Source organism: Chenopodium quinoa, unplaced genomic scaffold, assembly GCF_001683475.1.
Source record: "Chenopodium quinoa cultivar QQ74 unplaced genomic scaffold, ASM168347v1, whole genome shotgun sequence".
NCBI lineage: Eukaryota > Viridiplantae > Streptophyta > Magnoliopsida > Caryophyllales > Amaranthaceae > Chenopodium > Chenopodium quinoa.
The window spans coordinates 235,568-250,631 of record NW_018744949.1 but is presented as its reverse complement, the minus strand read 5'-3'; the positions used below and the strand labels follow the sequence as shown (position 1 = coordinate 250,631).

Sequence of the window (15,064 nt, the reverse complement as noted above, 5' to 3'; positions counted from 1 at the left end):
CTCTCGCCTCATGAAGACGAGAATGCCTCTCTTCTAAGTCTGGAGACTGACGGCTGGATGAGCTAGACTCAGAGTCACTTGAGCTCTCAGAAGAGGCTGACTCCTCTTTCTCAGAAAGGACCGGCTCTAGTCCTGACATATCAACAAGCATAGGAGTGGCCCCCTGAACCTCCTCCGATTCTCCCAAAATTGAATCACTCGGAGTGCTTGGGGGACTAGGCGGCTGGTCCGAGAGCTCGCTCATCTGAACATAATATGAGGAGCCGTCTGAATTTGTATATCTGGCCGTCCTCTTTGTTTTGGCCTTGGTGTCCTGCACAGACACAGAGACAGTCGGACTTGGAGCACAAGGTAGAGATTGGTCCAAAAAGGGGCAGGCGGCACTCCAAGTCCTAGATTCAGCCGTCCCCGGTGACCGACTAATCACTAACCTAGGTCGTGCCAGGTGCTTTTGGGATACCATATCTTTAAAAGAAAAATGCAAAGAAATGAAAAAGAGCAAGAGCAGACGGTTACCTGAAGATTGGAAGTTCTTTGAGAAAGGAGATGGAAGTCTAAAGTAGCCGTTCACCACAAACAGTCGGCTAGCGTAAACAGTCGGTCAATTATCTGTAGTCCGGAAGTCTCAGAGCGCAAGTTCAGGGTTCCGAGTTCTCTTGCAAAGTTCACAAATGTGAATTAGACCTTGGTCAACATGCCCTTATATAGGGTTATTCGAGAATTTGAAGGGTCACACCCTAAATTCAAAAATAGGCGGGAAAAATCAGACGGCCTACCACAGGCCGACACCCGTCACAGGTCGTTGCCCAGCTACGGGCCGACACCTATCACAGGCATCACGTGACGAGTCATGTGACCTCTGTGAGGGGAAAATGTTTAGGGGGTCTTTCCCCGCCACGTGGTCCAACCAAATCCTGCCACGTGTTAGCCATGTGGGCCAATTAGGGACTGCCACGTGTCATGCTCCAAGAGGTTCAGCATGGACCAATAGCGCCACGCCACGTGGCCCACTATCTGCCAACCTGGAAAACGACTAACTGGGCCCGAATCCCGAGGCAAGCCCAATCAGTCCTAGGTTTACCATTTAACCTAGTATTTTTAACTTGATCGTCGGAGGCGGAGCTCCCACCACACGGAGTCTCCGTTGTTTTGCAGGTACATGCGCAAGGATCCCAATCCCGGAATTGTAACTCTCCCGCAGGACATCAAAAAACCCCAAAACAGTAATTATTATTTAATTTGATCTTGTAAGTAAGGGGTAAATTTCTAAAAGTCATAAATATTTGAATCAATTTTGATTTGATTTATTTCAAATTAGTCCAACTTAAATTTAGGTTAATTTCAAGTTTAGTGAAATTCAGGCCGACTTGGTTTTAGATCTGGTTGAATTTAGGTTGAGTTAGCTTTGGGTTGGTTGATTTCAAGCCGAGTTGATTTTAGGTCAGTTTGAAATATTTTGTGTTAGGTAAAATTTAGGCCGAATTAGTTTGGATTTGGATTGGTTTTAAGTTATTCCTTTTGTTTCGTAATAATCGCAACAGTTTGACTTTTGCACTATTCACATGCTTACTTTGACTATACTTTTAACCAATATTTTAAAAATGTATGTTGCCATGAAAACTAAAATTAGATTAGTCTTTATAATATTTTCATTATATTAACTTTTTAAATATTTTAATAATGTACTCCTTCCATAATTAAATAAGTGAAATGTTTCTCTTGTGCACTTATGCCAAAGAAAACTTTGACTTTTAATATCCTTAATTAACAATTGAATGTTATATAATTAATTATTCATTGAGATGATTCCAACAAGTACCCACAAGACTATTTATTCTTATGTATAAATCACAAACCTTAGTCATAGTGAATTAGATGAATCTCCAACCCCTAAAAGCCAGAAGAACACTCGGATTAGCAAATGAACAGTGATTTTCAAAAGGAATAGTGACTTGAGGCATTTTACCCCCTTGTTATTTCTTATTGCGAAAATGCCATTACTTTTGTTGACTTTATTGGATAAATTCTGGTTTATGTGTTAAGAATAATGAGCTGGTGGGCTACTTTGCTTAATTGCATGGGTCGTGGCCTTCTTTGTTTAATTGCATGAGATACTTTGCTTTTTCCCTGTTTTAAGGCATGTGTTTTTTGGGTGGGTTAAGTATTTTTTTAGTAGAATTTTATTTTTCAAAATGTGGACTATAAAAGTTCTTCATTGTGAGTTAATTTTCACACAGTTTTTATTTGTTTGAGCTTAGAGAATATTCTGTTTATGCAAGAACTCAGGTAACTTTCAATCATTTATTTTGTGACGATGACAAGTGCATGTATAAGAACTTTCCTGTATCAACTGGATCAGCATGATACCTTTCCATGACAATGAACATGACCATTAATTAAGGAGTTTAAAGATGTAATTATTTTCGAATTAAGTTATTTGTTGAATGTTTGTTGTTAATTGTTTGATTTAATTTGTCTTGATTTGAGTTTATTATTGTATGGTATGCATATAAGGGTTTTAAATGGTTTAGATTCCTCTGATTGTTGCATGCACTTTAGATTGCTATCATATTTAGGATCTTAGCATAACAATGTCATGAATATAAATTCTATGGTTTGGAAGTTGCCATGCATGTAAGCGTTTGGAAGTTTTCATTTGAGTCTATTGTTCTAGGTATGAATATAAGGGTTTGAAATGGTTTAGATTCCTCTAATTGTTGCATGCAGTTTATATTGCTATCATATTTAAGATCTTAGCATAACAATGTCTTGAATACAAATTCCATGGTTTGATAGAAGCAAAAATTAAGGTTTCATTTGTTAGATTTGTCTATTGTTACTTGAGGCTTTTGTTGTGGCTTGGCTGTGAAGTATTAGTTATTTGCATGCAGTTTATATTGCTATCATATTTAAGATCTTAGTATAACAATGTCTTGAATATAAATTCCATGGTTTGAGAGAAGCAAAAAATTAGGGTTTCATTTGTTAGATTAGTCTATTGTCACTTAAGGCTTTTGTTGTGGACTTGGCTGTGAAGTATTAGTTACTTGCTATCTTTAGCTACGTCTGATTTGGGGTGACCTTAGTCTAAATTGGTTGATTATACGTGAATTATAGGTTATGGATGCACTGCTCACACAAGTGGTGATATCATTTCGTCATGTATTGAAGCAAATTACCAGGTGTTTGAATTTCCTTGATCCGGAATACCAATATCTCAATGTTCGTAGGAGCATTGCTTGTGTGGTTGTTAGGAGTGATAATGGTGTCGTTCCTACTATTTATCTTGGTGGAGATACGGTTAGTGTAGAGGAATCGTGTGAAATTGCGGCTAGAAAAGTTGTGTATGATCTCGTGAAAATATATAAGATAGCTATTGAGGATGTAACAGCCTTACAAAAGCAGATGTATGAACGTTGTGGTCGATGTATGGTTTTAAGAAAGAGGAACTATAACAAATTGAGAACGGAGAGTCAAAGGTTTGTTTTCATGGAGATGTTTCTACTGAATTTGTGAACAATCATAGGAAGATTGTTATAGATTTCCTTGAAGTGTCGAGGGCTATTTTCAAGTGTGTTGATATAAAGTGCACTCCAATTGAAATTATTGAGCAATTTCCTAATCAGTATACTTCTTGGTTTACAGTCATTCATCATAGAAATAGTTTAGGATTTCAGTGTCTGTTTAGTGTTTTTGTTCAAGTCCAATTGCAGCGAAGCAAAACCTTGCTAGGAAGGTTGTTGATTATCTCATTGATGCGTGTAATCTTGAGATAGTGAACGTTAATTATAGGGCAACGACTTGTAGGTTTGATGCTGTGTTATGTGTTTTGGAGAGGGAGAGTTATTTAAGTGTAAAGGAACGTGTGTTGGGAGTTAAAGAATAGTTGAAACCTTTTACAGGTCTTGTAGAACAAGATTGCATAGCTCCAGTTAGGAAGGAGTTTCAGGTTCCGGTGCCTATTCCACCTGTCATAACTTTCAATAAGACGGATATAAGGTCTCAAGTAGTAAAATCATCTGCTATTACTAATTTTGGCAGTGAAGTGTTTCCAGAGGTGGCAGGCTCAGAAGATTTACATGGTCGTTTCAAGCGTATAAGGTCTTCAAAAGACTAGATGTTCTTAGTTTGAGATGGGGTTGTAGGAGTATTGTCTACATACTGCCTAGCCTTTTTTGCTTTTTCGTTTAAACTTCAACTAAGTTAGTTTCTGCTATATCAAAAATGTATTGTTGTTTTGTGAATGTATGTTGTAGTTGTTAGTTTTTGTGATGCTTGTGTATTGAACTCTTTTTAGCAAATAGATAGGAGTTCGGATTTAGATGTATGGCTATGTAATTGTTGTAATGGATTTAGTATATTATATGATTATAAATATTTCATGTTGGCTTTTGTTTTTTCAACTTCTTTATAACCTGCAGTTTGTTACCTATTCTCATTTAGATCAAAAGCTTACTGTATGTTCTGTTATGGGAATTCAGGTGTCTTAGATCATGAGTTACGTGTACTAAATTGATTAATTAACTGATATAACGAGAATTGCAAGGACAAAGTATCGTGGAATTTGCAAAGTGTTGCTGGATATGGGTGAGTCTTATCGTGCATCTAAAGATTTAGATTATGAAAAGTTAAAAAATTTACATTCAAGTGGTTTAAGGATTAAGGCTAATCAATTTGATGTTGATTACTGATCATCTAGATCGATTATTACAAGCACCTTCGTCGGCAAAAAGTTACAGAACTAAACGTCTAAGTGGTTAGCAAGGTCAATGTAATGAAGCACAGGTTGGATATGTATCTCAAAAAAATTCAAAGATTAGACTTAAAGTGACAAGTAATTTCAGTATCCTTATTTTTGGTGTTACATATTTTTGTCAGTTCTAGCAATTTTATATTGAAGTGATTTGAGGATCATGGCTTATGAATTTTATGTTTATTATTACAAGAACCTTCGTCATCAAGAAGTTACAAAATTAGAAGTTGTAAAGATTTGCAAGGTGAATGTAGTGATCAGATGCAAAGGTATTTTAAGGCTGATTACTTTGGAAACAAACTAAAATATATAAAACCGTGCTATATTATCGTAATTATTTTTCATTGTTAAAATTTGTCTGAATATGTGTTTTTATTACTATTTTAAAGGTTACAGGCACAATCTAATGGTAAAACTAAAAAAAAAAAAAAAAAAAAAAAACACGTACTAGAGTTGAAGTGACAAGTAATTTCAATGCCCTTTTTTTGGTATTACATATTTTTGTCAGTAATTGGGAAAAAAAAACTCAATATGCTAAATTCTAGTGTTCATATTTCAAACAGAGGGTCCTGATGCAGTAATTGGGAAAAAAAATCCCTTATGAGGCTTTTCAGCTTCCTGCACCTACTTACTTTCATAGGTGTATGGAAAAAAACTTCACTTTTGTTGTGATGACGGGGAAGTCAAAGTTGCTGTGAATGAGTATCCTCCACAACTTGTGAGGTAATTTACTTCTGCAAATGAAGATGCGAAACATTTTAGGCCGTATGTGCGAGTATACAACAATATGTTCGCTTTTACTTCATTAGGTGGAAATTTGGATGCTAAAACAAAGAAAGGAATCTATGTTTTTAAGTTACATGGCCAGATTTATCATTATATTTCTAATTTAGTTCCTAGAGATGAAGGGCCAAAATATATGTTGCTTTATTTTTATGATGGACAACATGAAATGGCTAATCGTCTTGGATGTTGACCTGAATTAAGAGAGGATGTTTTGGCAATATTAATGGAGTTTACTGGTATAAACCTATATGCCAAATTCTTCGATCATTAAAAGGAGTTTCGATTAGTGATTCAACACAAATTCTGTTCCATAAGACTATGGTTCCAGATCAGCGTGTTTATAATGCTCCTACTTCAAACGAGGTTGTTGTTATTTGGCCAGAGACTACTTCTTCCAGTGAATTTGAGAGCCCACAGATACTGGTCACTAGTCAAAATGATTCTTCTTATAGAATCAAACATTATTATGGTTGCTATGATCCTTTGCAATATCCATTACTATTTCCATATGGTGATTGTGGGTGGACTCAAGGTCTTAAGAAAATGTCTATGGGTGGAATGCAACAGTTACAGTCTCAGTCGGATCCGGTTTCTTCTTGTAGTGTGCATACTACTGAAGATTTGTTAGATGAGGAGGCTAGGCGTATGGGATCTATATTTTTTTATTTATTTTTAAGTATATGGTTTTATATATGTCATATATATGGTTTTCTTGCTTAAACTATTTGTTTTTTTTTCCTTTTACAAATATGGACTTGTAGGTTCAAATGGAGGTTCATCTAAGGCAGATAAACATATTTCAGCTCGAGAATACTATGCATATAAGCTTCAATGTCGACCGGGTAATTTATTACTCAGAGCCGCTGGTAGATGTTTTTAACAATATATCGTTGATATGCATGTCAAGGTAGAAAATATACGCTTGGATTTTTTCCATAAGAATCAACAGACAATTGGGGCTGATCTTTATCAGGGACTTCTTGATAGTATTGACTGTGGAGAAGATTGTGCAGCAAATGTTGGTAAAAGAGTCATATTGCCTACAATATTTATACGTGGTCCTCGTGATCTTAAGAAGAGATATCTAAATGTGATGTCATTAGTTCAGAGGTTTGGCAAGCCTGATTTATTTATAACAATGACATGCAATCCCAATTGGCCAGAAATAAAACAAGAACTTGTTGTTGGAGAAGAAGCACAAAATAGGCCAGATATCATTGCAAGAATTTTCAGAGCAAAGTTACATGCTTTAAAACATTTAATTCAAAAGAAAAAAAAGTTTTTGGAGAAGTGGCTGCAATGATTTATGTTATTGAATTCCAAAAAAGAGGTTTACCTCATGCTCATTTTCAAATTATATTGAACTCAGAGTTCAAAATCAAGTCCTTTAATGACTTTGATAAATATGTTTGTGCTGAAATACCGTCTATTGAAAATGCATATTTGAGGGAAATTGTGATCAAGCATATGATGCATGGTCCATGTGGTCATTTAAATCCAGAATGCCCCTGTGTGAAACATAAAGAGCATCGTGGGCATTGCAAGTATGGTTATCAAAAACAAAACTGTGATGAAACAAGAAATAACAATGATGGATATCCTCTGTATCGAAGAAGAGCTACATGTGATAGTGTTAAAGTTCAGAGAGTTGAAATGGGTAACAGATGGGTGATTCCGTATAATCCATATCTTTTAGCATATTTCAATTGTCACTTAAATGTTGAAGTTTGTTGTACTATTGAGGCGGTCAAATATCTGTATTAATATGTTTATAAAGGGCATGATATGATATCTTTCAATATTGTTCAGACAAAAGATGGGTCACCTGTGCAGGATGAAATTGAACAATATCAATCAGGTCGATGGGTTTCACCTTGTGAGGCTGCATGACATCTTTTTGGTTTTGATTTATATGAAATGTATCCTCCAGTTTTACCTCTTCTTGATCATTTGCCTAACTCACAGCTGATACAAAAGAGACCTCATGAACAACTTATGACAATTGTTTCAGATAATAAGCATTCCAGAACTTGTCTAACAAATTTTTTAAAAATGAACTGTAAATCAGCTTTGGGAACAGGTTGGTTGTACAATGAATTTTTTGAACACTATCGTTGGGATGCATCAGATAAACTTTGGTATAAGAGAAGAAACAAAAAAAATTCAGATTGGATGGTTAGCATTTGCAGGACCTTCTAAATGTGAAAGATATTATTTATGGTTGTTGCTTCACAATGTCAGAAGTCCTAAGTCATTTGAAGATCTATGAACAGTCGATGGTCACTTGTGTGACACTTTTCAACAGGCAACACACTAGACGAAAAAGATAAAAAGGCACCGGTTCAAACCCCCCTTTTGGCACCGATTTTGAACCGTTAGGTATTTGAGGGATGCCAAATCCATGAAAATTTGGCACCGGTTCAAAACCGGTGCCAACTAAAGCATTTGGCACCGGTTAATCGGTGCCAACTACATGCTTTGGCACCGGTTAACCGGTGCCAACTAATATGGCGCGTTTTTTTTTTTCAATGCTATTGGCATCGGTTAAAAGCAAGAACCGGTGCCAAAAGTGTCAAAAAAAAATTTTAAAAAAAAAAAAAAATTTAAGTGTCCAAGGTTTTTGGCTGCTGTGTGTCTTCTGTCTGCATTGGTACTGTTGTCCTGGTTCTGCACTGCTACTGCTGTTCTGCTGGTCTCATGGTCTCATGATATCAAAGTACACTATGCGGACTTCCATTGTAGCAGAAATACCTATTTCAAAGTCAGACGTTTAATCAATATCAAGCCATGTATATTAACCTCAAAAGTCAAGACATTGTTTAATGAAGGTGAATTAAAAAAAGAATATCTGAAAATAACAGGGAGTCAAGTAGTAAGCCAAAGATATGCCTAAGGACAGATAAAATTTGTTTAAGCCCTATTGAACTTATGAAGCATAAGACGAGAAGATGATTGATAGTGTCTAATATATCGCTCTAAAAGTCATACCTTCATTGTTCGCAGGGCACTGGCATTAATGTGATGAAAAAAAGAAGTGTACTTCATATGCCTGGACTCCAAATGACAACTATAGCAATTCATTTGTTCAAATATATCCATTCCAAAAAGAGTGTGTGCTATACACGAAGGGCTGGAGCAATCCCAAGACTGTAAGCGGTTATTTACTAGTGACTCACTGTCAGAACCGCCTGGACCTGAAATAAATGATTGATGCAGGCTAGACATATGTTTAATATCAAGAGAAATTCTGAACTAACACAAACAACTTACCCCACAGAGCTAATTCAATCAATAGTTAAAATTAGCAATGCCAATTGTTATATCACATAATGTTCCTTGTTGCCAGGCTATAAGCAATTTCAATCTTCTATGCCATCTCAGACTGGTGGATACTCTGCCCAACCCTATTTTCAAAGGATATAGAATTCATACATGGTCTCCCATATTTTTTTTGTATATTCATGTAACTAAATAATATGTTTTTTCAATGAACTTTACTTATGAGTCTCAATGTGTATATCATACGACATTTAGATTCATAACCAGATACGAACCGGTGCTAAAGGGGGGGTGCCTATTTCAAATTTTCTACTAGTGAAATGTTGGTAGCTAGACAATGCATGTACACCAACTGTCAGTTTCTGAATAAAAAAGTGTTTCATTCTTACCCTGGTGAGAGGTCATCATCAAATATCACTGTTTCAACATCAAATGCATGAATTGCACTCTTGATCTCAGAAACCTTGCCTGAGCCAATATATGTTCTTGGATTTGGAGCAGCAAGACTAATTCATACAACAGGTGTTGAAGTTATTTACCATGCAGACCAGCAGTTCTCACAAAGCAAAAATAAAGGAGAAATGTATTTGATAGAAGACATATGTAAACTATATGACAAAAACTCATAAGTCAATACACACTTGGTAAAGTAATCTGAGTTTTGTTTAACAATCTCTATCTTAACAAGTTAAAACGGAGGTACTAAAGCTTTTAATTGACTTGTAGCTGCTTTGGAGGCCATGTTCCCAGATGACACATAACATGCCTTAAGTTACAAGTGCTTTTCACTTGCAAAGAATTACAACAGATACAAAATCAACTCACTGAAACCCCTTAAGCTCTAATTAAAAGAGTTACATTATCTTTTTAAGCGACACTCCCCCATTCAATTCTCCAACCCTTCCCCAACTTTCACAGTCACACACAGAGTGACAGAGATATATAACATGTTAACTGGAAGATTTAGGGCATGCACAGATAATATAAATCTCCAATTAGCTAATTGTACTGTCTTAAGTATATGCACATTGCAACTTATAGCGTAACCACATTATGCAATAGAAAAACCCACGACATACTCACTTTTGATAAGTAGAGCCAACAACCTGAAGACCTGCTGTGTCAGCTAGTTGAGCCAATTCTTTCAGAGATTCTTCTATTCCAAAAGAATCCACTTTAATACCTTTTTTCTCCACACCCACAAGATAAGCTTTTTCAGCAAGAACCTGACATTACAATATTAGGCCACTTAACTTATTCTCCCAATAGCCTCAAGCAATGGTAGAGGGCGCATAAATAAGACAGCAGTCAATCAATAACAACATAACATAAACTTAAAAATTCTTAGCAACAAGTTGCGTATACTTTTCTGCATGATTAACATAGCAACTAGAATCACCTAAAGCATTAGAACAGTGATCCTAATATCATATGCTCAACCTCAACAGAAAGCCATATATGCATATAATATCATAATATAACATCACCGCGATTCCTCTTATGAGACTATATCTACTATCTACAATTGGGTAAACGGTAGACAAAATTTCATAAACATAATCTGTTAAGAGGTTCTATTAGAGGTGGTTTTTGATGCACCCTAAATTTGATCATTAAACTAATAATTAACATGAAAGAAGCGCGAAGCAAAATCGAAAGTGAAAGGAAACAAAGACAAAAAAAAAAAAAAGAAAAAATGGAGCATTAGGACAGGTGCAAACCCTTCTTGAGACAGGTCAAAAGGTGCAAACCTAAATATTAGGACAATGAATAATAAATCAACAGGTGCAAACCCTTCTAAGGAAATTATACATATTCCAACAGCATTAGGACAGTGAATATGTAAAAATGGAGCTAGAGCTTAGTTGATGACAACTTTAATGATCCACAGGTGTCTACAATCCAATATCCCTTCAGAAACAGGTTTGACAGATATCTGATGAGAGAGTGTATATGTACAGAAAGTACATTGCTCTAGTTGAACTTTCCACTTTGATGGCTATCTGATGCCTGTTGTGCAGGTTGCCCTGGAAAACGGGTACACTCAGTTGGTACTTGGGTCTTGCACATCGACTATTGCTCGTCCTGTACTTTCAGCCACTGTTAAGGTTAGTCCACTAGGCGAAAAAGGCAGAAAGGAAAGGGTTAGGGTAGGGAAGAGAGTTGTTGATGAGCTTATAGGCAATAATTTGAGAAGGGAAAGATTTTGTAATAAGCTAGAATGAGGCTTGTGTTTTCTAGGCTTGTGTTTGCTAGAAGAGTGCTATAATTTCAAAATAAAGCTCTTTAGTGAGTGATGATCAATGAGCGAGAATCAAAGCTTCCTACCCCTTTCTGTCCTGCTTTAATACTTGTATTATGCCGTAGGCCATTATGACTAGCCTTATTTTAGATCAAAATCCATACTTTATCTTCACATTATTTTCAAACAACCTAAACAAACCGCCTACGCTTATTAGGGTGTAATATTACAACTCGCATATCAAAAATCATTAGTAGGGATACTAAGAACAAAACTATGCTAGATTGCTACAGATCAATATGTTTTACCAAATCAGAGAACAAAATTTTAGACCACAGGAAACTACATAATGCAGCTGCATATGAGATATATAAGTGAAGTTAGTAAGATTGTGTAGCTTAGAAGTAGATTATATTGCTTAGGTCCCTATAAGGTTCACTTTTTAAGAGTTCTATAAAATTATACCAGACAACAAAAGATAAGCCGTAAATTCCACGGGCTTCATATACAAGGATATATGTAAAAGTCAGTTTTTGAGTTCAAGGGTGGGTCAGATTGCAAGAATAAACTGCACCAATTGGATACGAATTTTGAGGCGATTCTAGTTGCAGTAGTTAGAATAGGATATTTAGTGTTAAGGAAAAATATCAAAAAAATTGACTAAAAATAATTTACAGGGTTTTAAGTCAATTTTTGTCAAGTGGTACAGTTGGAAAATCTGATAAGCATGTTCTGCTAGCAAGGGCTGTTTTCCTTGAAGTTTTATGCAATTTCTTAGCTTTGTTTTATACGTTTTTCTCACATAGTTGTAACCTATTTAAAGGCCTAAATTCATCAATAATATTAAGTTTTTCAGTCATCTAAAACCCCCACCCCAACAAATCAGCATCTGAGTTTGAATCATTACATCATCCTCAATCCCTCATGAGAGGATTGTTGAAGGGAAACCTTAGAGAGTCATGGCCTAGGCCACTATTTTGAGAGTGATAGCCTAAAGCTATTAACCTATCCTTTTGTAACCTTTCAGCTGTTATCAATCAAAATTCGAGCTGTAATCTTTATTTACTTGCATTATTAAATCAGAATTAGAAACCTAGAAAATCCAATCCATTACACCCTACAACCTTTTCACTCAAAAGCAGCAGGATTATTCAACACTTTAACGTCAAAGGGCATCAAAACAAGCATACAACATGCAATATGCTAGGATTTGGATATAAAAACAGGGTATGCAAGCAAAAACAAAGAAATTGAAGATAGCAGCTAAGGGATAAGTGTATTGCAACCAGAGTAATCACAATACAGGGGCCTTCTTTCGAGAGGAAGGTTCTCTCCACAACACACTTCAACAACAAATTCTGGATACTCTCCCCCTATCCCATTAGCACTATTTAATACGGCAATTAAGCCTAACAAAATCAAGCAACAGCTAATACAGGGAATCAAAATAACAACCAAATAAAAAACTTTTTTTGAACGAGATGTGATGTTATAATGAACTTCTATGGAATACTATAGTTTCATCCCCAAAACACACCTTGGAGATTAAGGGTTAGGGTTAGCAATGTTTTGTTAAAAACGAAAAAAAAGGAAAAACCAGAACCCTAAAATTACAAAATTGAAAACCAAATCAACGACAAACCCTAGGTTGCGAAGAAATTCGGTAGATTAAGAAGACCACAATGGCCCAAATCTTACCTCGAAGCTGCTTCAATGGAGGTGAGAAAACTCAGAATGCGCTTCAATGGAGAATAGAGAGCACGAGTTCAATGGAGGAGAAATATGGTCAGAGAAGGAGGTGCATGCAGCTGCTTCAATGGAGTGAGAGAGCTCAAAAACGGCTTCAATGGAAAAGGTGGGAATTCGGTGGTGGTGGCTTGGAAGAGAAGGTGAGAACGAGGGAAAAAACAAGTAGAAAAATCAGGGGGAAAGAAAAGAAGAAGAAATACGAGAAGCCTGTTTTTTTTTTTTTTTTTAATGGCACCGGTTCAAACCGGTGCTAACTACTATAGTTGGCACCGGTTTAAAACGAACCGGTGCCAACTCTATTGCTTTCTTCGGTTTTTTTTTATATTTTTTTTATTTGTTTTGGTTGGCATTGGTTTGAACCGGTGCTAATTAGATTAGTTGGCACCGGTTTTGGTTGGAACCGGTGTCAACTCTGAATTTTCCAATCCCGCCCATTTCCTTTGGCACCGGTTTTCAAGAACCGGTGCTAAAGGGGGGTGCTTATTTCAAAATTTCTACTAGTGAACACTTAAGCTTCGATTATTGGAAGAAGATGATGTAATTGAATTGTGCTTAACTGAAGGATGTGCAATTCAAATGCCCCATGTAATTCAAAAATTGTTTGCTACATTACTCATCTTTTGTCAACCTAGCAATCCTTTGTCTCTATGGTTGAAATATTATGTTTCTTTGTCAGAAGATTTCCAATATAAATATCCTACAGATGCAATAAAGTGAAACAACTTACTATCAAATCAATTGAGCAGTATATTGAGTCAATGGGAAGTTCTTTGAAAGCTTTTGGGTTAGATAATTTAGTAGAAGATGATGGTGATGCTATACATGTAACAAAAGACATTGAAGATGCATTAAATGCACCAATACCACGAGAATGTCTGGATTGTAAAGATAAGCTGAATTAGGATCAACGAATTATATTTGATGTCATAATGGATCACGTTACAAGACAAAAGCCTGGTGCCTTTTTTATAGATGGTCCTGGTGGAACAGGGAAAACTTTTTTATACAATGCTCTGTATGCAGAAATAAGATTGATGAATAAGATTGTTTTACCAACATCAACTTCAGGCATTGCTGTAGCCAATATTCCTTCTGGTAGAAATGCACATTCACGCTTTAAAATTCCTTTAGATCCTTTTGGCTCTCTTGTTGTAATGTTCCTAAGCATGGAAGTCTTGCTGCACTATTAAGGGAAACAACCTTAATTATTTGGGATGAAGCTTCAATGGCTAAGAAAGAAAATATAGAGTCCCTTGATTTATTACTCAGAGATATTTGTAATCCAAATGTGTTATTTGGAGGCAAATTAGTTGTTTTTGGTGGAGATTTTAGGCACGTTTTTCCTATTGTTCCACGCAAGACACAGCGAGAAGTAGTTGCTGCGAGTTTAGTTAGTTCTGATTTATGGCCACAACTATTAAAGTTCAGACTAACTGAAAATTAAGAGCTAAACATGATCATACATATGTAGCATTTTTATTGGCACCGGGAAATGGGGAATTGCAAAATAGTGAAGATGCATTCGTCGAGCTTCCATATGACATTGTTAAGCCTTGTGATACTAGTACAATTGACGATGTGCATCTTACTGCTGTAGCATTTCAAGAGATGGATATGCCTCCATTCAGTTCAGATATTTTTAATACAAGAGCTATGTTGACACCGATGAATGAAGATGTTGATGCCATTAATTCGAGCTTGATTAACAAATTTCCAAGTGAAGCAGTGGTATATAAAAGCTATGATACAATGATTGATGATAATTGTACCATTTACCCTACTGAATTTCTGAACAAGCTAAGCCCTGGTGGTATGAGTCCTCATGAGCTCGTGCTGAAAGTTAACAGTCTTGTTATTCTGTTGAGGAACATTCTGCCATCATTTGGCTTATGCAATGGAACAAGACTTTTATGTAAACGGTTCTTTCCTAATCTCATTGAGTGCGTAGTTGTTGTTGGTCATAATAAAGGTTAGCATGTATTGATTCCAAGAGTAAACCTACGTCCATCAAAATCTACGGGTTATCCTTTTCAATTTTAAAGAAAACAATTTCCTTTGAAACTTAGTTTTGCAATGACAATCCATTAAGCTTAGGGGAAAATACTTAGTCAGGTTGTAATTTATCTTCCACGATCGTGTTTTTCACATGGTCAATTATATGTTGCACTTTCTCGAGCTCGTAATAAGTCAACTAATGTCAGTGTCATAACTGAGGCTAACACTCAGCAACAAAATTCAAATCACGTGAAAAATAT

At 36.0% G+C, this 15,064-nt stretch overlaps 1 protein-coding gene and 1 long non-coding RNA gene across 2 annotated transcripts; one reads left to right on the top strand and one right to left on the bottom strand.

The window, feature by feature from the left end:
* Nucleotides 1–5,857: 5,857 nt before the first annotated feature.
* Nucleotides 5,858–6,842, top strand: LOC110706262. Its single transcript, XM_021884160.1, has 3 exons — nucleotides 5,858–6,182; nucleotides 6,301–6,381; nucleotides 6,451–6,842. The coding sequence occupies exons 1-3, from the start codon at nucleotides 5,858–5,860 to the stop codon at nucleotides 6,840–6,842; spliced, it is 798 nt and encodes a 265-aa protein (XP_021739852.1).
* Nucleotides 6,843–9,389: 2,547 nt separating this feature from the next.
* Nucleotides 9,390–13,029, bottom strand: LOC110706231. The gene is made up of 2 exons (XR_002508279.1): nucleotides 12,759–13,029; nucleotides 9,390–10,044 (listed from the first exon to the last, which is right to left on the bottom strand). It is a non-coding gene; the product is annotated as an uncharacterized LOC110706231 (long non-coding RNA).
* Between the last annotated feature and the right edge of the window lie 2,035 nt (nucleotides 13,030–15,064).